At 47.6% G+C, this 26,583-nt stretch overlaps 1 protein-coding gene and 1 long non-coding RNA gene across 14 annotated transcripts; one reads left to right on the top strand and one right to left on the bottom strand.

The window, feature by feature from the left end:
* Positions 1-316: 316 nt before the first annotated feature.
* Positions 317-25,436, top strand: KIF9 (kinesin family member 9). Of its 13 annotated transcripts, none has more exons than XM_026089769.1 (21): positions 320-583; positions 2,413-2,513; positions 3,157-3,322; positions 3,456-3,562; positions 4,534-4,758; positions 6,388-6,471; positions 6,600-6,692; positions 7,416-7,563; positions 8,394-8,458; positions 9,498-9,575; positions 10,952-11,020; positions 11,460-11,564; positions 12,747-12,802; positions 14,202-14,292; positions 15,448-15,581; positions 16,574-16,756; positions 18,727-18,935; positions 20,671-20,850; positions 22,591-22,665; positions 24,704-24,808; positions 25,048-25,137. In XM_026089769.1, the coding sequence occupies exons 1-20, from the start codon at positions 529-531 to the stop codon at positions 24,799-24,801; spliced, it is 2,322 nt and encodes a 773-aa protein (XP_025945554.1). In that variant the 5' UTR covers positions 320-528; the 3' UTR covers positions 24,802-24,808; positions 25,048-25,137. The 13 variants fall into 13 exon arrangements, 12 of the variants coding, with proteins under 12 accessions (XP_025945560.1, XP_025945561.1, XP_025945559.1 ...); XM_026089764.1 differs by having other exon boundaries at positions 323-583; positions 22,550-22,665; positions 25,048-25,436; XM_026089765.1 differs by having other exon boundaries at positions 324-559; positions 22,550-22,665; positions 25,048-25,436.
* Positions 24,404-25,519, bottom strand: LOC112977421. The gene is made up of 2 exons (XR_003257494.1): positions 25,430-25,519; positions 24,404-24,777 (listed from the first exon to the last, which is right to left on the bottom strand). It is a non-coding gene; the product is annotated as an uncharacterized LOC112977421 (long non-coding RNA).
* Positions 25,520-26,583: the final 1,064 nt, after the last annotated feature.

The raw sequence follows: 26,583 nt of genomic DNA on the forward strand, positions 1-26,583 counted from the left end.
CTGCCAAACCTTGTCCCTTTCCCTGTCCCCACAGCCCCTTTCCATTCCCGGCCATTTTCCAGACTACCTCCTGTTGCTGTTGTCCCCAGCGGCACCCACAGGGCTGTCTGTGGCACTCCTCCTTTGTTCCCTGTCACCCCAGGCACCCTCACCCCACCTCTTTTGCTCTCCCACCTCTCATGGGCCCCCATTACCGGTGTGCCTCTTTCACCAGTCCCCTCACATCCCGCGCTGTCTAGTCCCTTTGCACCCGCTCTGGGTAAGCAGCGGGTAATTTGGGGCTGGTTTCTCCCCCTGTTCCCCTTGGGGTGGAGGTGGCACTGTCAGTGTCATGCCCTGGGCACCGAGATGTGCTGGGGCAGAACTAGGCTTTCGGTGTCTTTTGCTGGATGGATTCGACAAGGCCTTTTGTCTCTTCTTGCTGTGAGTTGTGACGGAAATTGTTTTTCTCTTTGCTTGCAATGTGTTACAGGTGCTGAATGATGACTTGCGGTGATGGCAAACCTTGCTCTTGTCCTTTAAACATTTATGGTTCGGACCGGCGTGGATGTTTTCAGTGGTGAGACAGCCAGCAACGTTTTTGGTTAGCTGACCAATAAACACGCCGTTGTCTTTGCAGTGCCTCAGTAAAAATTCCGCTGCAGACAAAAACCAATTAAAAATCAGATCGGTTAGATGCTTGACGAAATTAAAATGCTTTTCATTTCTACGTTATTGGCTAAGAGTCTGTCAGAGGGGTGAAATTGGAAACTTTATTCAGTGATCTTTATGAAGCTCAGTTCGCGCCACAAAAACCAGTGATCGGAATTGATCCTGGATGGTATTCCTGTAGACAGAGACAGTGGAAAGGCTGGGGACTTTTTGGGCTAGGGAGGCTGAATGCCTTTACTCCCCTTTAATATGCCTTTACATAGCTGTTTCCTTCCCATCTTCTGTTAATAAATAATCCCATGAGTAATTGCTTTCTGCCAGCCCTGAACAACGAGAGTTGTTATGGTGAGGAAAACTGCGCTGATTCTGAACTTGGTCTGTCTCTCTCTGATTCGTATCAGAGGTTTTGCCTAAATCTTTCCCTGCTCCTTTTTCCTGCCTTGCTTTTGGCTACAGCTTTAAAGAAATAAGGCACGTATCCCTCTAATGCTGGGGTGTTTTTGTGCAGCGTAGAAGGGTCTTGTTATTTATAAAAATCTCGAGAACCAGATGAGCGGCGTTTGCGAGGCGCTTGCCGAATTTAGGACTCGGTGGCTCTCCTTCCATTTTGTTGTACGCGCTCTGCTACTGCCTTTACTTGCGCGGCGCTGGCAAATATTTTTGCAGCTTTCTGCGCGTGTCACTTAGCGGCGATGCTTCTGATGGCATCCGGGCAGCTCGTCGTCGTTCCTTTTCGCGAATCGTTCCTCTGTTTGAAGGCTGTCTCGGCTGCCACGGAGAAGACGATAACGGAAGCTGAGCGTCGTCGCGGATTCTTTGCGTTTTTATAGCGGGCATCGTGCTGACATCGCCGCGATGAATTCCTCGCGTGCAGTGGTGCCCTCAGTCTTTGCATATTCAAAAATAGTTAAGCTACACCTTCTGGTTGCTCGTCTACTGTGTACGTTTATCAGTTAGCCATTCAAATGCTTACCTCTCTTTTAAATAAAGAGAAATCTTGGTCTAGGTGACATTTCTACATTTCTTTTTACAGCAGATAAGGTGATGGAGGAGATCGTAAATAAAAATACTTAGCGTGCAAGTCTAAACCACACGTTGTCGACAGCTATTACCTAACTGTTAAGCACAGGCAGTCTGTAGGAAACAGTCGAGAGAAAACACAGGATCTGCATATTCCAGGGAATTCCAGGGAATCATGTCATGGGGAGATGCACATACAGCCGTTGTAATCGCTGCTAAAAACACAAGTATCTTTAGGCTCGGTTTCACCTGTAATGTGTCTTCCTCAAAGCATTACAAGTTTAAAACACGGTTCCGGATGGACTGACCTTACAAAAGAGCAGGCTCCCAAGGGACTGATGGATACAGAAGCCTTCGCACGTAGAAAACAGTAGACAAAAGAAAATCCATCTCATATTCCTGCAATTATTTTGCTTTGCAAGGCTAAGAGGAAGAGAAACTTTGTTAAACAGCAACGTGCCAGATACACAAGAAGCAATTACGATCAGTAAGACAACTGTTCTCTTTTTACACGCTCAGTTTTCTGAGCAGAACAACTCTGGAAAAAATTTTCAGCGCAGGCCACTTTGCCCACAGTTGCTTTTAATAAAGGATAGAAACTGCCGCTTAACTTTCATCAGCGCTTTATTTTTAAACTTGGCTGCTCTGTAGCTTGTCTTCCCCTAACAAATAACATAACAATATTGTATACCCTAAAAAGAAATGTAACATATGTGATTTTTCCTTTTTCTTCCTCTTTAGTTAAAATGGATACAGCAGAAAAGAGAGTCCATGCGTTTGTGCGAGTCAAGCCGACAGCTGATTTTGCTCAGGACATGATCAAGTTTGGGCGAGACAACAAGGTAGAGAAAAAGAGGCTGCAAGCAGGAAAGGTTTGGGATTGTATTTCAGTTTTGCCCATGGAAATGCAGAATTCTTCCGTTCCTCAAGGCCGTGCACGACCTCTTAGTGCGTGTTGGTCCGTGTGTTCCTGCTTGGTGCGGGATCGAACCTCGTGATTTTGTATCAACAAGTGTCACCGTGGTAAACATAGTTCTTGCGATAAAGTCACTAAAGAAAATCTTTAAAAAGATTGGGGATCTGACTGATCCTGGAGGAATTCCCAGTGGTAAACACCATTCCGACCTAAGAGACCTCCTTGGGATACAATCTATTTCTGCCTCCCCTCAGGCAAGTTCCTTACTTCACCTTATAACCCCTGTGTTAATACCCACCTTCTCTTGCTTAACTAATAATTTCCCCGGACACCGAATCACACACATCGCTGAAATGTAGACATGAGCTCAGCCATATTTCCTTCTTCTAGAACATCCACTACCAGAAAATACCATCGAGGTCAGTAAAACCAATAACATTATTTAGGCTCCATTTTCTCCTTACTTTCAGGTCTTCAGTGGGTGGCTGTATTTTGGGGGGGAAAATGAGGGTTGAAACTCTTCCTAGCTATTGAAGTCATCTTCATCTTTGTTTCTCTTTTGGGCTCAGAGCATAGATATATACATCAAAAAAGACGCCAAGAAAGGAGTGGTGAACAACAGGCGGACCGACTGGTCCTTTAGACTGGACGGTGTCCTTCACAACGCCTCCCAGGACCTGGCTTACGAGACCGTAGCTGAGAAACTGGTGTCTGAAGCTTTGAATGGCTATAACGGTAATGTGTTGTTATTTTGATTACTTTGACCGTAAGCGGAGGTTTGACGGAGGAAGAGATCCTTCTGACGTTGCGTTTGAGGAATTCAGACGTTCCCTCCTGAGCTTATCCTTTTGCTTTGAAACTTTTCCAGGCACCATAATGTGCTACGGGCAAACGGGGGCTGGTAAAACTTACACGATGACAGGAGCAACTGCGGACTACAAGCATCGAGGAATCATACCCCGAGCTATACAACAGGTACGAAGGATCTGAATGAGAAAAGAGGATAGAAGAAATAACGACATCTCTTGCATCTGCTATTGCTGATAATCATGAACGTGTGTTAACACAGTGCATGTGTTTTATGTGCTTTCCGCCAGTCCGTTTTCTTTCATTTTATCTAACTGATGATCATTAAAGAAGCAAGGGAGCCTATAAAACGTGGTTACTTGGTTCCTTTGTTTTACTACGCTGTGGCTTTGCGCATTGACGATGGTGGCATTGCGTTGGGGCGGTGTTGCTTTGAAACGTGGGGATCTGTGTACACACGCCACCGTCCGGGGTACACTACTTCATTAGTGATATTTGCACACGTCAGAACGCTGCCTGTTCCCACAAGGCCGACTGACGGGCACGGCGTGGTGCTGGCGTAGCCCATACGAACCGAAGCGAAGGTGGGAGGCGTTCTGTGGCTATGCTTTATTGTCGTTTACAGACGTCGTTCCTGTTTACCTCTATCTCACATAGTATACCGGTTGCTTCCCAAACGTAAGAGTGCCCAGTTCTTGCCTCAAAGGCCTGTTCTTAATAGCTTGGTTTTAATTTTCCATATTTTCCTCTTGAATAATTCTCTACCAGTTATATTTTTGGCACAAGTGCTGTTAGGGTAAAGCAAATTAGCCGGTATATGAAGAAACCTTTTATTCAAGTGTTCAGGGAGGGCAAAGTCATCAACATTTATGTTAATATTCCCACCCAACCGTGTTATTTTAAGGATACAGTGCTTTCAAAAGTGTTTTCAAGATGATCTTTTTAAGAAATCGTATTAAAAATGTTGACTGCACCCAGTCAGCCCTCAGGCAACCGCAGTTGAGAACTAGCTGCACGCATGCAGGTGAATTTATGGCTGTTCAGAAAGTCATAAGTAGCTTCTCTGAAAAGTCATAAATAGCTAATAGTTCTGTTTTGTGAACTAAGATGTCACTGACAAACCCTTGATCTTTGTACAGGTCCTCAAGGCAACCACACGTTGTGTTGATCGATTCGTCACTGTCCGAGTATCCTACCTGGAAATCTACAATGAGACCTTGTTTGACCTTCTGTCCACCATGACAAGCAGTAGGACCGGTGACGCGCAGATGGCTGTAGTGGACTGCCCGCAGGGTGTTTATGTGAAGGGCTTATCTATACACACGGTTAGCCATGAGGAAGACGCTCTAAATCTCCTGTTTGAGGCAAGAAGATACAAATATTGCACCTCATCTGATTGTAACGTTTACTGGCTTAGCTGAGGGAAGAGGCGGTAGAGCAGGGGGTGGGTGGTCACGTCTCCTGGAGGGAGATATCCAACCCTCTTTGTTCTTGTCGTAGTGGGTAGAAGAACCGGTAACTCTTTGTAGCCGGTATTCTGGCAAGGAAAATGTCCCTGGCGCAGAGATTCCGGAAGATCCCCATGGTGAAACCCTGGTTTTAGTGTATGCCAGAGCAAGGCAAGTGATGGAAGAAATATATTGGGGCCGAGACCACAGAACATAGCGTTAGAGATTCCAGAAAGCGCCAAAATACTTCAGGTAGCCACAGAGGATGCTGTCATTTCAAAAGGGTTGGCTGCAGTACCAGCCACCTCACCAGCCCCTTCAGCAGACCAGGATTCCAGACAGCCGGAAAGACTCGTTTTCATTACCCTGCTTGTCACACGGGGATGTCAGTGAGTGATTTGCACAAAGTGTAGAATATTTGGCATCCTTTTAGAGCCATCGGCGGACCCGCAGTGGATTTTTTTCCCCAAAACGCACTGCCTGTCCTCGGTATGTTAATGCTCCAAGAAAAGATTCCTGCTAGCGACGCCTCTGGCAGATAGTTTGGGATAGTCATGGCACACGCATAGTACTGTTAGGTAAGTTTTATAGCAGGGATGGTTGGGTAGCTTTGTGCAGGGAGCTTGCTTACTTACCTCTGCATCCTTCTTTAACCTGTGGGTGCTTTAATTTGTAAGGAAGACCTGAATAAATCATTGGTTCTGTATGCAGGAAGCATATTCTTACCAGGAGCCATCTGGTGCCCTTAAAATCTTTGGCTTGCCATTTTTAATGGGACTACGGTGTCCTAAGTTAGCCCCTCTGATTCTCAGAAGCTCCCGTTCTCCCTTTAAAGAGTAGAAGGATGATGATAATACAGCTTAACTTGAGATCTGCTGAGAGAAGTGCAAGGGATGCCTGGGGATCCATTCAGGCACCCGTCAGATGAGCTCTGCCTGCAGTTCTGGGTACACGGGGGGAAGCTCTAGGCTTTGAGGAGTCTGCTTGCTGCTCTGTGACTCTTGTTGCTTCATCTGTGAAGTGGGGTCGTAGTGTTTACTTCATACCTTCACTTTCGTTCTTGTTCTTGGATCTCAGTTCCTCGGTGTGGAGCCGGTCACTGACCGTCCAGCTCGCAAAGATCATTGGCCTTTGAGTCCCAGGCAGAGCAGCCGCCCGTGAAACCCCTACAAAGCGCGTTTCTGTGTGGTGGAGCCTTGACCATTCCCTTTTCTGCCCTGCCTGTTCCTCAAAAAGCCACAGTGCTGTGGGCTGAGCCTTGAAAGTGGAAATGCAGATGATGTGGTCTCCGCTATAAGGCACTGTTACAGTAAACAGGGACCTTTACCAGCTGCGCTGTAATATGCTTTAAGAATCTTATGAGTAAGAAAGTGAGACAAATATGACGAGCTCCTGCGCGGTCTGCTTTAACCACGTTGTGTTACAGTCTGTCTGTGAGAGTGAAGATTGAACTGGTTGTTTAATTGTGCGGATCTGTAATTTCTCATTTATTCTACCAGGGTGTAAGTGTAAAAACACTCTCCTCAATTTTGACTTCATTTGCAGGGTGAAACCAATAGAGTAATAGCAGAACATGCACTGAATAAAAATTCATCCAGATCCCACTGCATTTTTACGATCTATATTGAGGTAAGTGCTCCAGCAGTTTTTCTAGGGACTCAAATGGCTGATGATCATTAAGTGCCTATATTTTTTGCTCAATTTTAGTTTTGTCCAATGTTAGGTACAGTTTATAGTCTCTCTCCCCTCCCCCCCAGTCTCGTTTCAGAGTTTTCTCAGATGTCAAACACGTTACTTCAAAAATCAACTTAATAGATCTGGCAGGCTCCGAGAGACTGAGTAAGACTGGGGTAAGTCGTGGAAGAAGTATGTGAGTCCTTGGTGAAGAGTCCAGTAATCGACGTGGTGGAGGTGAAATTACAGGGTTTCCCCACAACAGAATTCAAGCTCATAATAAATAGGAGACTGTGACGAATCGTAAGTCACATGAACACATCAGAGAGCGCTTGGTCGTTTGCAGGGGCTGTGTATCTTTTCTAAGTTGTGTGTGACTCCCGTCCTCCATGTGCCTTCCAAGGTACCCCAGATTCAGCGCGTTCATCTGACGCTATCGTTTGTCAGCAAAGGAAATGGTCTGAGCAAGCAACTGTATTAAGACAAAGAATCTCTGATCTTCCTCTTTATTCCGTGACTGACGGTGCGAGTCCTTAGCTTCTAGTGGTAGTGTGCAAATTTTTGAAACCCTTCTACAACACTAGGGCTCAGCAACTGAAACATTCACAGGTCCCATGTGAAATTCTGTATTGATCAAGATAGAAATCCCATCAGCCCTGTGACAAATACATAATTTTCCCTTTTTTGAAGGAAAGACAGTGGTCCTGGTAGACTTTTTATGAAGAAATGAAGGTCTCTGAAAACTTGTTTTCAAACCGTAAGGAGTTCTGAATTTACTGAGTTAGATCCTTATCTTCACAGTGAGGCAGAGTTGTGCCCTCAGTAAGAAATGTGCTCTGTTTTGTGGTTCATCCAAAAACACATGTTGTGGAAGCTTTGCCTTTTGATCTTCGTTACAGTCCGAAGGGCAGGTTCTGAAGGAAGCCACGTACATCAACAAGTCTCTGTCATTCCTTGAGCAAATCGTCATTGCCCTGGGTGACCCTAAGAGGGACCACATCCCCTTCCGGCAGAGCAAGCTCACGCACGTTCTCAAGGACTCGCTTGGTAAGGGCTTTGGATCAGAATAACCCCAGAGCGCACAGAAAATACCGTGGTTTCAATGAGCGTATCAAGTCCTAACGCCCGCACAGTTAAACACATGGAGCTAATCGTCGTTCAAAGCGTGTCTGGTTTTCCTCATCGAATGAAACAGCAGGCACAAAGACAGCCCAAACGCCACCCTGATCAGGCCAACAGAGACGCACTGAACTTTCTCAGAATACTTAAAAACCCACCACCAACCCCCCCCCAACACGTTACAAGCCTTTTCAGATGCTCGTGCTTTAGTGTCAGGCTACAGAGGATAAATCCAAAGCTGTGGTGCCTCTGGAATCGTATGCTGTTGGAATGCAGGCTGGCAGCACGTGGGTGGAGAAAGCAGCTGAAGACAGGCTGCGGACAATTGCATGGGCTGACCGAAGCCATCAAAACTGAGAGTGAGATTCGAGGTATTTCTAGTGCAAGCATTGCTCGTAGGAAAGACAGTGACAAACTCCCGTCGGCTTCCCTGGTATTGGAGTTAGGCGAAAGGCTTTTAAAATCCTCTGCTCTCATTTTATTCTATTTCAGGCTTTTACAGATAGCATTGCTGTCTTCTTACTACGTGATCACCAGATGAGAAGCACATTTTACCTTTATTCTTAAGTCATTCTATGCCACTGTGTTTATGTACCCATGCGACCCTTAGAGGGACAGAGGGACAAACCAGCTGTGTTCTTTGTTGCATCTTTTCCTCTATTTTAGTCAATATATAATATTTTCCAGAAAAGGAAACAACAAAAAGCAAATTATATTCCTTGCATCTTTTTTTTTTTTTTTTTTGGTATCGTTCCCAGGGGGAAACTGCAATACTGTCCTGGTGGCAAATATCTGTGGGGAAGCTGTGCATGTAGAAGAGACTGTAAGTTGAACTGATTTCTACGGAATTTAAGTCTTGTCGCTGCTACTGTTGCAATTATGTTGGCCATAACCGGATTGAAAGCATAGTCTCTGCAGGGCTACGGCAAGAGTCCCAGAGAAGCATCCTGTCTGATTCATCAGAAACATCTCGGAGACTGAGAATACAAACTGCTTTTGCTAGTCTGTTTTGTGATGCAAACAGTGGAGCAGTAGCCTGCTCTACTGAGAAATGAGAGCCTGGATTAGAACCCACTGGATACTGTTAATTATTATTATTATTGGTTCACCTCTAAAAAATGTGTTTTGAATGGTGTGTCACCTAATTAAGCCAGTGGAATGGCACCAGTTTACCTCAGAGCTGAGCTTGGGACATTGGCATCGGGAGAACCTGCTAACAGTAACTTCTTTCAAGCCGTGAAATGATAAAATCGGTGGAAGCCTTACTGCGTGAACCAGATCGCCTTAACCACTTCTGTAACGCAGGGAAGGGAACACTTAGCAAGTTACACTTAGCAAAAAAAGGTGTAAATACAGTCACCTGTTACGCGGTCATCTTCAAGGCAGAGTACTGTTCTTATCTGCTACTTGGGTTCTGATATAATCTGCCAAACAGGTGCTGTGCTTTGAATCCAGAGGAGGATTTTCAGGCTGAACTGGCTCGCTCTCAGGATATCACAATTGCAGGAATTAGGCCTGAAAGCCATTGGTATGCGGTTCAGCATTATTAGGGTGTAAGTATTATTTTGATCAGATATGGGAGTGATCATTTTTGAGATCACAGCCGTGTTGCACAAAGAGCTGTCACACGCATAGCAGAAAAGACAAAAACATCGTCTGAAGCTGACTAATCCCATGGAAACAAATAAGCAGTAGAGGACACACTCCTGGAATGAGAAATCCTGCCGTGCTCACTGTCGTTAAATAGCTTTTGTATTTCTGCCTAGTAGCATAGGATACGAATAAATAGCGACAGATTATGCAAATTATATCCTTGCCAGTATCTCTTTCAATTACTGTAAAAAAAAATAAATGTTTTTCAGTTGTCTTCTCTTCGTTTTGCTACCAGAATGAAATGGATCACAACAGAGCCAGTCATCAATGAGACGTGTGACGCGGAGGTATGTAGAGGAGGGGAATGGAAGAAGGTGTATTTTCTCAGGTTCGTTAATATTTAGGATAATGACCTTAAAAACCTGAGGGAGATACTGCAATGTAATGAATTACAACTCATCAGCCAAGCTGACGCTTACTGGATGCAAGTGTATAACGAAACAAGACGAGTATTAAACTTTTTCATTGGGATTTATTTGGAATTACCTTGAGTATGCTAGAGGGTACAGTCATACAGGTGGTCACATTTCTCCTGGCACATGGTAATTCTTTCAACTGCATGCCTGGGAGTCTGCACTTTTTCCTACAGGAATCACCTCTTAACGGAGAGGTTATATTGTGGACCTCTCCCCTGACTTGTGGGCAAATCATCTCCAGTCCTAGCTGCAGCCTCACACAGCATTAGCCCTGTTGCTGCTGGTAACCTAACATTTTTGCCCCAATTACAATGCTTGTTTAAACAAGGAAATAATTTAAAGAAAGCGATTGTTGTGTTTTAGGTGTCTCGTGTGCACCTTCGCAACTGAAACAGGGTGGACAGCAGCAAATGCTCTATGAACTACTGATAGCCCAAAGAGCGAGTTCAGGGCTATCTGATCCATAACACACATGGTGTGAGAGAGCCCTACTGTATTTCGTGCTCTGATTTCTCTGGTAAGCAGAGAAACAGCTGAGGAGTTTCCTCCAACAGATTCCGGAAGAGGCTTGGAGCTGTGCAGCAAACTCTCTTCCTCTTCAGTTCCCTTTAATTTGTTTTGAGATGTGCAGAGTGGAAAAGAGCAGCCGAAATGTATTTAAGGAAGTTACTGCGCTTTGATACTCAACAGGTCACTTAAAAAGCAGCTCAGCATCCAATTTTCACTGAATCTCAAGGAGATTTGGGTACTTGCACCTTTTTGGAAGCTTATTCTAAATAGCAAATGCTTGAAGATTTTCCAGATTATGGAGAAATTCACTCACAAATACACTACAGGAGATTCTGACCTTTATTAAAGTGAGTGCCAGAACTCCTACTGAGTTCTGTAGGGATGAGAGTGGACCCCTGCGTACTTCTTTGCTTTCAAGATAATGCCTCCTAGTCCAGAATCTGATGGCCCCTAGGGTACCGCATCAGGAAAGCATCAAATGAAGAAACAGGTGACCCTTCTTTCGATGGCTTAGGCTGACTCTGCAGGCGGTAGATCCAGGACAGACCAGAAGCTGTCCTGTTGGAAGCTAATCAAAGGCAAAATGCTTTCCAGACTTGCCATTGTACTGATGCGAACCCGACAGCAAATCCTGGGGGAGCTGGTACACAGCCTTGATGTTATCTAGCAGCCAGTTTAATGCCGCCTTTCAGCAGTTCTTCCACTAACAGCATTTGATCATTTTGTTTTCCTGCTAGTGGATGGTGAAGACTTTGGAGAAGGAGATTGTTTTTCTGAAGAGGGAACTGGCCATGCATGACAGCTTGGTAAGGAATAGGCTAAGCCGTCTTGGAACAGAGCTTGTTAAGGCTTTATCCTGATTTTTAGCAGTAGGAATGATCAAATCATTGCTCAACGTGCTTGTACTCTTCCCCTCTGCTTTCAGCACAGTCTTTTCAAGATTAGTCAAAGCTCTGAAAATCTCTTGCTGTTGAGACCGTTGTAGCTTCAGTCCCCATCTACTGAAAAGGTGCCTTTCAGACCGTGAAGCCCTTCCCTTATTTGATTGAAAAGTGGAAGGGAATGTCCACTTTCAGCATGGTCCCAAGTCCTGTGCCCTGACAACTCAGATGATGAGAAGCCTCAATCAGAAATTAAGCATAAGGCTTCCAGGGGCCAGTAGAGAAATATCAGACATTCACCAGACTAGTAGTTGCTTAGATTTTTATAATTTACTCATACTCAATTTTCACTTTTTTTCCCTAGGTAAATCGTTCTTTGGTGACTTATGACCCTCTGACTGAAATCCAGATAGCAGATATTAAGTCTCAAGTCCAAAAATACCTAGAAGGATCCATTGATGAAATCGATGTAAGTAGCTTTTTAGTAGAGAAGGACTTATACACTGATTTCATCCAGTTTTGTTCCATGTCAGAAGGAATGAAAATGTCTTCTGAAGTATCTGCTTTAACATGAAAGGTGTTACAGAATTGTAATTTTTTTTGACTTGTTAAGGAGACACTCTCTCCTGGTTTTCATCCCATTTTTGCCTTTTGGAAGCTTAAGGGGACTTTTCCTCTGGCTTGAACCCCCCAAATTGCTTTATTTGGAGCCTCTTTAAAAAAGTATTTTGCCTTGCCAGCGTGAAACTAGATCTTTGCAAGATGTGTTCCCAAAGCATCCCTCAAAATATGTCCAGTCTCTTAGAGAGAAGTGTTCTAGGGAAGGGTTTCTCAACTGGAAACTACCTGTTGATTGCAAAATGGTTTTAAAAAGAAACGGCAAAAGTCCCTCATAAACAAATGTTCCTGTGTGGGCAAGCAAGAAAACAAACAAAATGAAAGCAAATGAAAGACATAAATGAGCACAGTTAGATAACCCATCGGTTCAAAAGAAACGCTGCTGGAGACACTCCCTCTCATTTCATGTTATCATTACACTTCTCTTGAAGTCCCCGTGTGCTCCCTCCAGCAGGCAGGAGTGGAGCAGAAAAAGGGTTTACGTGAAGGTTTGTTTTCTGTGGGCTGCAAAATGTGATGTGGGCTGATGTGGAGCAGGGAAGGCAGAGGACGGAGGACAGCTTGGTCCACTGTCTTTGACCTCAGGAGACCCGAGTGCAGGTTCCTCCTCAACTACAGACCCCCATTACTTGTCTGTCCATGCTTCTGCTCATCATTTCCAAAACAGAGGTAGCAGCATGGCTGTACTTCACTGGTTTGATTACATGGGTAAGTAGACTAAAGATAGTGCTCAGGAGTAGCGTCATAATCCGCAAGATCAGGAGATGTTGTTTGTAAAAGATTTTGTAGGACATTATTGTGAATAATTCATTATCTTGATGGCTGTGCGCTCCATGGAATTCACCCCAGTCTCTCAGGTTCCTCTCTCTTAAAAGTCACCTCAAAGTGAGCAGTGTATCCACCTCCAGCCTGACTCTCCAGGTGCAGGAAACAAGTAGCTCTCCTCAAGTGCTGATATCTAATTGTTGGAAAGCACCTGACCGCGGCACAGAAATGCCCACCTGTGTCTTCACTATATGCATCTCTTCCCCAGATAGTGAACATCAGGCAAGTCCAGGAGGTTTTTAAACAGTTCAAACTGCTTGTAAGGTAAGATATCCAGGCTTGATGCCTTTCACCGTAAGGTTTAGAAATTCCACCGAGTTTTTTTTCTGTGATACTACACTCACCGTGACATTGGTGAGCCATTATTATGAAATACAGGGAATAACTTGTAACTGAAAGATCAGTATGATTTTTGCTGGCCTTTTGACGAGAGGACTCTTGCCTTTATAGCCTTCCAGCACTCATAAATCATGTGCAAGGTCCGTCGCTGAGTGTATACTGTGCTTAGGATACCTAGTTACGGAGCATATCTCCATTGTGCAAGGCTTTCTACAAACACATCAAAAGAAAAACGAAACGCTGTAGGCTGAGATTATATGCAATGGTCTCAGCACACCAGCATCTAAATGTTATCAGATGTTTTTTGTAGGGATCATGGCAAAGGAAGGTCATAAATATGGAGGAGCATGAAAAGAAGGCTTTGTGGCTATTTCCAGGGACACTGTCCCTTGGTGTGTGGTGCGGGATGGGAGAAAGTGTGGAAGTGCTTTTTGGAAAATGTCACCAGTGGATAATGAAAGTTGTTTTTTGAGTTGAATGAAGGAAGGTAAAGAGCAGGCTGGGAAAAATCCTAAAAATGAGGACAAGCAGCTTCTATGTCATGCAACAGAGGAGAGCAAAGAAGAAGGGTATTTTGGCAGCCCCCCGCCAACCTTTTGACTTGGAAAACGTCCTTTGCAGCAATGGCCTGGCTCAGCAGTAGAGGTTGCTACTCTCAAGAGTGACACTGAGATATCACTGCAGAAAATCTGCCTGCCCTTGAGGAACTTGTTTGAACACAAGTGTCTGTGGTATGCCATCAGACTGGGCAGTCATGCTCTACAGGAACCCAAATCCGACATGGGTTTCTTGGTAACTGTCTTCACATTTTGCCTGAATATTTTTTGTTTAACTTAAGACTCCTTTTATTGGACTGAAACAGTGGGTTTTGGTCTTTTTTAATTTGCAGACTCCCTAACAGTTTTCAGTCTTCTGTAGTGTATTTAAGCCTACTGATAATGCTTCACTTGTTCCCTTTCAGTGAAAAAATTATAGTTTGAAAACCAATAGGTTAAAGTAAGATTTGATCTTTCTGTGGCAGAACTGAACAGATGTGATATTACTTGATCTGGACCATTAAAAGGTTATGTTAAGTATTTAAATAGCCATTAAAAAGCTTCCATATCTGAGATGCTGAAAGGGACATCGTGGAAAACGAAAGGAAGAGGAAAATGGAAAAAGGTTAAAACAGGTATTGTGAAGAATACAGGGAGCAAGGTGGGGAGTATGGAAATGGCATTGCATGTAAAAGACAGCTTTCTTTGGAAATCTGGTATGTTTACAGGTTTTGGCGTATGGAATAGTCCTCCTTGACCACAATGCTGAGGGCCTTTTTCTCCCCTAGTCAACAGGAGCAGGAAGTGGAGGCCAGGTTACGAAGCAAGTATGCTCTGATAGACAAAAATGACTTTGCTGCTGTTGCTGCTGCTCAAAAGGTAACGCCTGAGGTTTGAGCCCTGCCCAGAATCCATCTCAGAACTGGCTGCTCGAGGTGCCCCGCTGAAATCTGAAGCTCAGAACCATTAATGTGATGGGCATGTCCAAGAGCCTGCACAGAGCAGAGCTGCACCAGTTAACAAAGTGACATCCGTTCATGTCAGCAGAGAACTTGGCCTGCTATCTAAAGAGAATAATTTATTAAATGGCAATGAGGAAAATATAAACTAGTATAAGAAGGTGACCTCTCCATCAATCAGTCAATTGTAGAAGGCAGGGTCAGATCACCTGCCTCTGTTGAGGTCCTCCTTATAGTTTCTGGAGCAAAGTAAACGTACGGATTTCACATATGGATTCATGCCTGTAGTTTATAATGTATTTTTCATTACCCATTTCAATTTGTGAAATATTTTATCTCTGAATTGGTTATTTCCTTGCCTTGGTTTTACCCAGTAAGGTGGGTAAAATAATTACAGTATCTGTTATGCAGAGTCATATACTTGCCCTAGGGCTTAACTGAAGATGCTTTGAAATTTTTGGAAGAAAGGCACAAGGGAAAAACAAAGTATTTGTAGAACAGAAAAACACATGGTCTCTAACAGGCCTATTCAAACCTTTATTTAAAGCTGAACTGGAAAACAAACCTAAAACCTGAATTAAGCAGATTTCAGTGCTGAATGTCCCCTTCTGTTACATGGTTGAGGCAATAGTAGAAATAGTACTGAGAAATGTAATTCTCTTGCATATCCCCCTTCACTAAATGAAGACTTCTGAGGATGCTTTTCCATTGCCACCATTACTGATGCCATGAAGGAGTAAGAGTTTGCTAATAGTGTTATGCTCTGGGACATTACCAGGAAAACACCAAAAGCACTATCAGAATTAGCAGAAGTTTGGGGAGGAATTTACAGTAAAAGCTTCAACTTATTTCTGTGACATTAGACCCAAGTTATACCCATCCTAAGTGGCTGAAACATTCAGCATAAGAATTTCAGGGTAACTTTGGCCCTAGTTTTAATGTTCGCTTCATTTTTAATAGATGTGTTTTCCTGAAATGCTTGGTGGTGAGTACAGGTTTCCAGGACAGGTTGTACAACAGGATGGAATAGCTGCTAATGCTTCCCAGTTCATGTGTTGCTTCTTCCCGATTCCAGGCAGGCCTTGTTGATGTGGATGGCCTTGTGGTGGGGGAAATGGATGGGCAGGATTCTGGGACCGAAGCTGCTCCTTTTTCATCCAAACATGGCGGGAAGAAGACGAAACCCAGGAAAACCAAAGAGCAGGGCACGTGAGTTAAGCAATCCTTTTTTCTGATAGCGTGTCATCACACAGACCGGTTCCGGCCAAGGTGTGAAGAGCAGCCCATGGAAGATGGCAGAAATGAAGCTGGCCTAATAGGTGTATCCAAGTTTTGTGTTTCCTGAAGGATGTCATGCCAGCATAGTTTTGTAAGTGTCTGTGGTATCCTCCTGGCCACCAAGCCACACCATCAAGAGTATGTCAGGGCAATGTGCGTGGCCAGCAGACACAGCCCGTGGTAGGGTAGAAATCTCTTAAGGGGAGTATTTAGTGCCGACGGTTAGTCTGTGTAGCTGTGTGTCTGTTATGGATGAATCAAGACTGCGGAGCACTGTGCAGGAGGTGTTAGAGAGGAGAAGATCCACCAAGGCTCTAGTGTCCATGGGGCCTCCTCCGTGCAGTTCTCTGTTTGGAGGGATGGAACAAGATGCGGTGAGCACTTTTCTGTATCTCTTTGAAGTCATGCTGACTATCCCTTGAAAACTAGGCTGGTGGTGTTCATGGGGGAGAGCTGAGGGGGAAGAACAGAGAGTCTCACTTAATTTTGACGTGGGGTTAGATCAAATCCTAAGGGATTCTGTTTGTAGTCCGCTCTGAAGGCAAATAGGGATCTGTTGTCTGCTGACACGCACCCCAAACAGACACTTGTGTCCTGGCACTCCAGCTGGTGTACCCCAGAGCAGACAGGGTGTGACTGTTGTCCCTGTGAGTCTTCACAAGAAAGCTGGTCCTGCCTATGTTGTATTCTATAGAATTTGCTAGTTAAGGCAGTCTTTTAGTTTAGGAAGCAAGGATTTGTGAGAATAAGGCCCAGAGTCTGATCTCATTCCTTGTCAATAGACATTTCACCCTAAACTTTGGCAGATGCAATGTCAGACTGCTAGTTTTTTAATCAGCAAAGCTAGCACCTGCAGCATGTTTTGGTTCCAGTTTCATATTATATGAATAAATTAATCTGGTTCCTCTTATTGGCCCTGTCAGGAAGGAAGGAATTGGGACCTCTCTTTCTGGGAAAGAGCTGGATGCTCTTCTACAATCAAAAAGTCAGGTAATGAATTCCACCAAGGATTTGGATGTGAAAGAGGGAGCAAGGAACCAGGATGCAGCAAATATTGATGCACAGCCCTCACAGGCAGCCCCTATGAGGGATTCCCAGAAGCCCAGGTAAGCTTTTGCTGTAAGGGAGCGCTTCCCGTTCGCCAGAAGTTGATTTGGATCTGAGCGATTGCATTGTGTCCCCCTGTATATCTACCTGCTTCAGAGTAAAGCAGGAGAGATTTAGAGATCTTCACTGCTTGGGTGCAGAAATTTGTTGTAGGATAGCAGTAGTCATACGGGCACCCTATGTACCTAAGTATGTTGGTGGCAGTCATCTTCATCTGCTTTGGGCTCTGTCCTGACCAGTTCTCTGTTTAAGTGTGAAGCCTCTGTTGATCTAGAGTCACTAACCTGTTTAAACGCTGGCAGATGGTTTCTCTCTCTCTCTCTCTATATATTCTAGAGCAAATGTCTCGCTAGCATACCTGCAGGATTTTCCTTCTGCCACTGAGCTATGCCAATTCATTATGTTTCCAGCTGGTCCCATATGGACATTGTAGTAATCTTCACCCTTTGTGCAGAAGCAAAAGTGTAGCGAGACCTCACGTGCAGCCATAAAACCCAAGACTCTCATGAAGAGGGGTCAAGAGCTGCACAAGATCATGGCAGGGGGTGCCATATCAAGACAGAAGAGTGGAGCATGGCCAAAAATCCAGCAAGGTGCCAGTCACCTGCTTGTACTGCAAAGAGAATTCAGCACAGGAAGGCAGCGCTGAATTGCATTTCATTCTGGACAGGGTTGATGGGGTAGAAAATGCTAAAGATACAACGACTGAGGGCTCTTTCCAGGAGGATCTGCTCAACAGCGTGAAGCTGTTCAACTCACAGGAGCTCAGCAAGGAGCCCACAAAACCAACCTGGACGCCCCGTTCTCCATCACACATCAGCAACCATCTTCTGTTGCTGAGCTCTTTCAAGCGACAGCTCAGGAAAAATTATGAACACCTCGGTTGCTGGTGTTGTAGGCGACGTGTCCTCGCTTGCTCCTGCAGCCCTGAGAGAGCGCTGCAAGACGAAGCTGTTCCAGGAAGAGTCTTGTGAAGCACCTTAACAAGTTATTGTGTTCCTCCATGCCCTCTAAAAACATTTCAGTGCTCCTCTAAAAGTCCAGTAGCTGGCTGAGTGAGGCACAACCCAGACTGCTTAGCAGCCCAGTAGCTGGCTGTCAAAGCTGTAGCTGTGGCAGTCTGCCCAGTGGTCATCGTGTACACTGCTTTGCCAGCAGTGTGGCATGGAGAGCAGTCTCATGCAGCCTTTGAGGAGTTTGAAAATGCCCCTAAGAGGTCAATCAAGGGAATGTTGGGGGTAGCGCTTTGCTTTGAGGAACATGGAGACTTCTAGCTACCTTCTGCTACCAGATCCACTGCACTCCCAGGAGCAACGTCACACAGCACAGAGCAGTCCATCAAAGTGTGGCATTCCTCCCGCAGTGCTGAGTCTCCTGAGGGACCATCTCCTTTGGCCCGGTGTGGTTTGAGGTGAAGTGAGGGGCACGTTTGCGTCAAAACCATTTCATAGAAAAATCAAGACTGACACGTGCCGCTTTGAATTCAGCCTTCCTAGACAGGCAAGTCTTTAAGGCCATGGGCGGCAGCATTGCAAAGCCAGCCAACGCGCACAGCTACGGGATTTGGTTGGCGGAGGTCACCGGTCTGTGCTGCGAACCCGGTGAGGAAAAGGCAAAGGCATTTATGTTTAGCAACAGGGAGGCACAGCATTAATTATCTTTCTGAAGGTTCAGACCTTTAAAGCTCCAATTTCCAGGAAAGACTCGGTTTTGAGGCATCTCCTAGGGAGCTTGATTTCTGCATAAATAACTCTGGGAAGAGTATGGTCGGGGGGGAAAGGGGCATGAAGGTTGGCATAGAGACAGTACCAGGATGCAGCTAGCACAGCGAGATCCTCAAAGGGCCCATTGAAATACCATCCGCAGACCTCAGCTGTCACTGCTCCCATGGACTGTGTCATGCTGCATGCTCGAACAAACTGACCTCCCCTATGTCTATGTCTGTCTTCTTCTTCAAATTTGGTTGCAGCTCCCCTCCGCCCAAGCCGGTGGCATTTGAGCAATTTAAGAAGGAGTGCGGCAGTGAGCTCAACCGGATCTTTAAAGAGAACAAAAGCATCCTCCTGGCCAGAAAGAAGAGAAGCAGTACAGTAGAGCAGAGGCTCAACCTGATCAAGCATGAGATGGAGGGCATCAAAGAGGCTCTGGGGGCTCAGAGGCAGGAGCGGTGGCAGCAGGGTAAGTCACAGTGTGGACTCTGACCAGCAAGAGTCTGACAGAAGAGGGGAGCCGCTGCTCTCTTTGGTTCTTGAGCAGTTCTGGTGGCGAGACCGCTACAGGCCACCACTGCTGCGTGCCAGGGCGGTGGGGCAGCCGGTGCTTTATGCCCCAGCTCTGCGCCTGCCCCTTGCGGTTTGCCACCCAATTCCTCCATCTGAGTCCTCCACACTTGAGTCTCGCGGACTCCTGCTGCTCAGGCTTTACACTAGCGAAGTGAGCTGCAGTCAGACTGATGCCTCACCCCGCACTTTGATGGATCAGGCAGGGTACTGCTGACAGATGCAGGTCAGTACAGCTCAGAAACCACTGCCCTCACTGTGGTGGAAACATATTGCACCTCCTGCAATTTGAATTGATTCATCTAGATTAGGGTCTGGCTTGTGAAAGTCAAAATCCCAAACTGCAAGGTACTACAGCAAGAGATGATGGGGTAAGCGCCTTGCTACTTTTCTGCGTCAGGATGTTTGTTAGGTGGAACAGGCCTGGATGAGACTTGGAAGTGTCTTATGCCTCACGCTGCCTGCGGCAGGACTCCCAACAGTCAGCGTGACTGCGTTCTGCACAGGCATGGAGAAGAAACACAGGCTTTGGGAAAAATCTGCAACAAGTGACTTGAATGCAAGAGTGCTCTGGAGCACGCTGCACGTGACAGTAGGAAATACCAGTGGTGGTGTTCCTTGGATGCAGAAAGGGCAGCAAAACAGCTCAATTCTGTGAAACCGTAGCCTAAACTATTTCCAGGCAATGAGCAGGGAGTAAGAGGGAATGAGAGAGAAAGTGAATATTGGAAAGCAAGCAGGCCCTGGCTAGCGAACGTGGAGGGGAGATCTTAGCGACTGGGACCATGCCGATGCTCTTGCTTTCTGAGGTGCTTTCTGCTTCCTCAGCCATCCCCGTGGAGCCACATTGGTGGCGTAAGCGTGATTCTCAGTGCCTGACGGGCTGAGAATCAGACTCAGCATGAACGCCGCTCTACTGGGTTTTATTTCTCTTCCTATGGAGAAGCTTTTATGACCACCCTTTATAAGTGGCCTCTTCCCACAGGGTCCAGTCCTGCAAGGTGCAAAGCTCTTTTGGCTAGATAATGAGCAATGTCAGCTTGAATTCATATCAAAGAGAGGGTGTTTGTCTTCTCAGAGGATCACTGCTTGCTTTGGGCCTTTGCTCTTCATGATGACATCTACCAACTGGTGGTTTATTGCGGATGCTGGAAACCAGAGGAATAAGTTGCTTTGAGGGAAACCAAGGACAAGGGATGTTTATCGTAGGGAAGCAGCATTGGCCTAATGGTCTCCAAAGGGCTGACCAGCCTGTCTCAAAGACCCTTACCTTGACGGTCCAGTCCTGGCCCAGGGACTTTGAGAGCTTTGCAGTAGGAGCCGCGAAAGCCCTAAGCGATACCCTCCAGCGGGCTGTTGTGCGGGTGTCTTTCTGGGAAGTCCAGTCCATCCTCTTCATCCACACATGTCCCAGTTCAGGGAGGGCCGATGTCTGAGCGGGTGCAGGAGTCCAGCAGTGATTTCTGCCCCGCACCGCTGCAACTCTGTATCTGTAGAAAGCGTGTCTAAGGAAATGTCGATTGTGTGGTTAACCTCAGTATAACTGGGTAACTACCGTGTGGTTCGAAGTATAATGACTGTTCTTTGGCCCTCTCCACCCTGAGAAACCTTCGTTTCCTTCTCTTACCCTCCAGGAGAGTATGTTGACGAGAAAGGACAGATCATAATTGATGAGGAGGAGTTTCTACTCATTATGAAGCTTAAGGACTTGAAGAAAGAGTACAGGTCTGATTATGCTGAACTTCAGGACCTGAAGGCAGAAATCCAGTACTGCCAGCATCTGGTGGACCAGTGCCGGAACAAACTCGTCTCAGGTACTGACTCACCGGGGCAGTTTCTGAACAGCATCCAATTTAGCTAGGGTGCTTGACAGCAACTCCGTACTTGGGCGCTTCACAGACGTGTTGCACGAAACCTCTATTATAAACCCCTGTCATTCTCTGTTAGGATTTTTTCTTGTTGCCTCCCAGACCTGTTTTTATTGATGCTTGATTTTTTTTTTTTTTTTGACGCGACGCTGAATTGCTGCAGATTCTCTCACAGGTAACGACACGCTGCTCCTTGATCAGGCCACTAGATGCACCTAGCAACGCTGTGGAGTAAGAGCCTTTCCCAGTGAAGTTTGACTTAAAAGTGGCCCTGCTTCTCACCCTTGATTTTATTTAATAAAGATGATGGCTAAGGACCTGCACAAGGCCAGGGCTTCAGCTCTGGGCTGCAGACATCTGCTCTGTATCAAAGCCCCTGTGAGATGAGCTTTACTCAGGTTCCTGCCCTGGCAGGAAGGAGGGTTTGGTCATTTTAGCGTGTTCTTCAGGAGCACCACCCTCGTGGTGATGGGTCACACCTCTGCTCAGGGTGATACGTGGTGCACTCCATCGCAGGCCACGCAGTTTGAGTCTGGGGTAACAGGAACGTGGTCCTGGCATAGCTCTGGATTTGTCCTGTGCGATGGAAGACAGTAGATGTATAAATCCCAGAGTCCCAAGCATCTGGATGCTGCGCACATGGCAACGCTTTATCTTCCACAGACTTGCCAAAGGGCAACTTGCATCCATCAGGACAGTCCCACACTGCAGGAAATACACGATTCGTTCCAGGAGGTACACAGGGCCAAATCCGAACTGCGCTGAGACTTTGCCGCTGGTTTCAGCTGGATCCGGGTTTGGCATTTTTGGGTGCTCCAGATGTTTGCTGTTTCTTTAAACATGCAGGCGTGAGCTCACGCCAATAAATCTGTGTGTCATCCCAGAGCGAACAGGTCATCTCCGAGTTAAAGCCAGGGTATAAAGTCAGCGCTGTTGCATCATGTCAACAGTGCATAGTAGAAGCAGAGCTCTGCATTTAACTTTCTTTATTCTTCCCATGATGTAAAGCGGACACGTTTTTGGGGTCATTCCTGGGGAATACAGGCTTCTTCGGGGGGTTTTGGCCTCAGGCTGCAGCTCAGCGGGGAAGCGTGCCAGAGGAACGGAGCGGAGCGCAGCGACTTTGCCACGGGGCCCTGGGAAATGCCCAATATTAATAAGAACACACATTCCCGCGGCACCTGTTGTGTGTTATCACGGGCTATTATGGGATGGTAAGCGGCTGGGCTCCCGTAGCATTTGGAGCTGAAATCTGACCCTCAAATGCGCTGACCCCTCAAAGCTGCTGCCTCCGAGTTCCCGAGCGGTGGCCCGGACGGTGGCGGAGGATGCCTGCGTGTGTCGGGGACGCAGGAGCAGTGCCATCTCGTGGCCAGCTGTCCCCTCCGGCTGCCCGAGCCCAGGGGACTGTCCCCAGGGCCAGGCCTGCTCCCCAGCCACCTCCCAGGCAGCCAGGACGGGCTGCAACCTGGCTCAGCGCAGCCCACGGTGCCCTCTGCTTTTTAACCGACTACTCTGAGGGTTGGAAACGGAGAGCTGGGAGAGCGCCGCGGCCCCCTCATCCCTGGGCCAGGAGCCAGCAGAAATCCACCCTCGCCTCTTTGATCATTACGGCCCTGTTTATCGTCCTCCGCTTTGCTTGCAGAGTTTGAGATCTGGTACAATGAGTCCTTCCTTATCCCCAAGGATGTGCAGGATACTCTGAAGCCCGGTGGCAACATCAGACCTGGAATGATTCCCATAAACAGAGTCATGTGCCTGGTGAGTTGTCCTGGCAGCTCCGCTTGTTCTCCTTGGTAGCCACATGTTGCTCATGGTAATGAGGGCACAACTAAGCCTGCGGGAGGCGGAGGGCAGGGCAACTCTGCCCCCTTCTCCAAACGGAGCGGCTGGCATTGAAATGCCATCTGATACCGCGCAGAGAGCGACTATCTGAAGATGCATCTTGCTTTCGGATTAGCTTCACCATTGAGAGGCTAAAATAGGACAGAGGGCTTGAAGCACCGGGGCATCTGCTGACTATCGGTAATCAGGCAAACCGCCCCGAGCCCCAGGGATAGTTGGGAGACCTCGCTTCCAGATCTGTAATGTTTACAACTAAACTATTGTGTTTCGTGTTGTGGCAACTGGTGCTTAGCCAGCCCTCTGTTTAGAAGCTATCACTTTGGGGTAGCCGGGATCTTTTGTCATTCCTGACAAAGGACATTTCTCTTAAGCGCCTTATTTACCAGGCTTGTTCTTTGCATTATTCTCCTCTGAAGTCATTCGGGGTTTTGTCCTTTCCTGTTCAGTGTCAGACTCAAAACCTTAATGTTGTTTGATAGGGATGTGGGGGCCAGTGCTTCACACTCCCTAGACATGCTGAAGTGAAGAACAGCTTGGGGGGACAGATCATAGGTCCGTCTCCCCCAGGAGCCTCTCCCCACCACGGGCCAGCAGCAGATGCTTGGCAAAGAGCATATATAAGTAGGGCTTGAGCAGTGTGACTCCTTCCCGAAATGTACGGTCCCATTTCTAGCCGACCTGTAGGGAGGGATAGGATGGCTTTAGCTCTTTAGAAGGAAAGCCGAAAAGGAATTTGTTTGTCTCCAGCTGTCTGATTATTTTGACTGTAAATCTCAGGGTTAAGCATTTTTCTTTATTTCATTCTGGAAAGGCACGTAAAGAGTTTTAAAGCTGATCACAGACAGGTTCTTCCCTCCTCCTACTGAATTAGCTCCCTTGAGAGTATAAATAACAGATATTAGGTGAGGAAAAAATGTAGTAAGTTTGCTTTTAAACAGAATGTTTTGATGTACCAGACTGCGCAAGATTTCAGAAACAGATTCTTTAGAGGAAAGAGGAAAAGAAAAAAAACCCCCCTTTGGGTAATGTGGTGGGCTAATGAAGTCAACAGGCAAACTCTGATTGAGCACATTGGTCCAGGATGTCGCTCTTTGGGGACAGAAGGAAATCCATCACTGGTCACTTTTACTAAACCAAGTTACTCACTGTATTTATAGAAACTCTCTTGATGGTTTCCAGACCTGGATTTCTTGTCATCGCATCCATTATAGCCCAAAAGCTAAATGAAACTTGCCCGGTAGCAATGCTTTGCAGCCGCGTCGAGTCGTCGGTGTTACAGGGAGCAATCCTGAGGAAGAGGAGGAACGCTGCCCTACGCGACGTCGCTCAGCGCTAGCTGCTTCTCTTCCTTTCACCGGGCGAAACGCGGCTTCCCAGCCTGGATCGCTAGCCGGGCTGAGCCCCCACGCTGTCCCTTGTGGGCACCACCTGGTCTTTCACTGGAGGTGTTTTTCCCTACTTTGCACCATTTTGCCCTTTTCCAGACTGACTCTTCATTTACTATTCTAACCCGTTTCTCCGGTATCAATCTTTTACTATTGGCTTGTTCGCTTTGGCAATCAGCCTTTTGCCACCCCAAAATTGTACCCACCTTCTCCAGGCTACCCATGAAGAGTCGCAGAAGGTGACCTTCTAAGAATCTGCTAGCGGTACCTTGAAATCTGCCATGAAAACTTTATACACAGAATGACATCTTAAAACATGCTACTTCCATTCAAACCAGACTCCTCTTCAGCGTGCTCCCACCTTCCAGCTGTTCCCCGGAGAAGGGTGGGCACGGAGGGCACCCGGTGGGGCTCGTGGGAGCACAGGCAGCTCAGGCTTTTCCATGCCGCGAGGATATCCCGTGGCAGATCCTCGGCGATCGACGTGGCAAACGGGATCAGTCGACCGTGACGTCTCGACGAGTCCTTTCGCTGTTCACGCGCGGTGGCTTCTGTCTTCCTCCCGGCAGGAGGAAGACGCGCAGGACAGGTTCGAGCGGATGCAGAAGGAGACGCTGCCGGCCTGTCCCGATTCGGTCTCGTTCTACAACGCGAAAATGAAGGCTGATCAAAAGGTAAGCTCAGCTGGGCCCCGCTCCCCGTATCCCCGCGGGGGCACGGTGGAAGGGCAGCGCTGCGCCTCGCTCCTCGGCGGGGTGTAGGGGTCAAGGGATGCCGGCGCGAGGGGGCTGCGCTCCCGCGCTGCTCTTCCCCCCCCACCGCTTGGGAAAGGGGGGAAGGCGATTTATTTTGGCAGGCAAAACACCTTTTCGGGAGGAGCGTTACTAATTACGCTTCTGTTTTCTGCCGGCAGCACGCGTACGCTAGGACCATGTCGTCCCTCGAGCAGATGCGCAAGAAACCCGGGCTCCTCACGGCTGCCACAAAGAATAAACCCCTGTGGTTTCTGCACATCTCGTAGAGGCTACGGACTCGGCCCGGAAGCCGGCGGGATAAGCGGCGCGCCCTCGGAAAGCGGCCTGCGGGTGTTTTCACAGTAGCTTTATCAAAAATAAACACCAGCAGAAACCAAACCTTGCTTTTGCCCAGCTAGACCGGGAGTTACGGCTAATCGAACCAGTTTTCCAAAAGTCGCTGCGCGCGTCCAGAACACGTTTACGCCACGTAAACGTCCCGTCCGGGGGCCCGGCAAAGCGCGCGGGAACAGCGAGGTGTTCAAAGCGCTCCGCTCTCACCGGTTCAAAGCATCTTCCCTCTCATCCCGCGGGGAATTTTTAGACGAGGCTGGGAACAAGGGTGCCGGTGCAACGGTGCCGCTCCCTGCGGCGGTCTCCGCGTCATCCGCTTCAACTCGACGGGCCCGAATCTGGAGGGGAAAAAACAAAAAAAATGAAAATCTCTATTTCTTTACCCCACAAATGTCATTTTAAGGCTTCAGCCCAGCCTCCCGCGCAGCGACTTCCCGCTCGCCTCGCTGCGAGCGCCCGAAAGCAGCTACAGAAACTTTTTAAAGTTTTTTATTACGTTATTTTAGCAAGTTATGTTATTCCGTTGCCATTTTTCTTCTTCTCGTTCACCTCGAATTTAGCAATAGCCTAAGAACTGAAAAGTGTCACGCCGGAGCCCCGGGAGCTTGCGACGAGTCCTGGGGTGCTTCAGGTGCCCGTAAATTTGAGAAACTCCGCGAGATTTAAGCAACTTTAACTTGAATTATGCAAGTAAAATAAACTTTCAAAGGGCCCAAATGTCTTTTTTGCGCTCTTTGGGCACGATGGGGGTCCAGGGGGGTCCCGAGGAGGGTGCTGGTGTCCCGGGGCTGGGTGCTGGGGGCGATACTGGGCGTCCCGGGGCGGGGGGCACTGGGGAGTATTGGTGGGGGGTCTGGGTGTCCCTGGGCCGGGTGCCTGGTGGAGGTCCCAGGGGTGCTGAGGTCCCATTGGGGTCCTGGAGGTGCCCAGGGCCTGGTGCTGGTGGGGGTCCCAGGGCCAGGTGCCTGGTGGGGTCCCAGGGGTGCTGGTGTCCCATGGCTGGGTGCCCAGTGGGTGTCCTGGGGTGCTGAGGTCCTGGTGCCTGCTGGGGGTCCCAATGGTGGGTGCCCTGGTGGGGTCCGGAGGGTGCTGGTGTCCCAGGGCGAGTGCTTGGTGGGGGCCCCAGGGGTGCTGAGGTCCCAGTGGAGGTCCTGGGGGTGCTGAGGTCCTGGTGCCTGCTGGGGGTCCCAATGGTGGGTGCCCTGGTGGGGTCCTGAGGGTGGTGGTGTCCCAGGGCGAGTGCTCGGTGGGGGTCCCAGGGGTGCTGAGGTCCCAGTGGAGGACCTGGGGGTGCTGAGGTCCTGGTGCCTGCTGGGGGCCCCAAAGCTGGGTGCCCTGGTGGGGTCCTGAGGGTGCTGGTG

This window comes from Apteryx rowi, unplaced genomic scaffold (genome assembly GCF_003343035.1).
Source record: "Apteryx rowi isolate R43461 unplaced genomic scaffold, aptRow1 scaffold_83, whole genome shotgun sequence".
Lineage (NCBI taxonomy): Eukaryota > Metazoa > Chordata > Aves > Apterygiformes > Apterygidae > Apteryx > Apteryx rowi.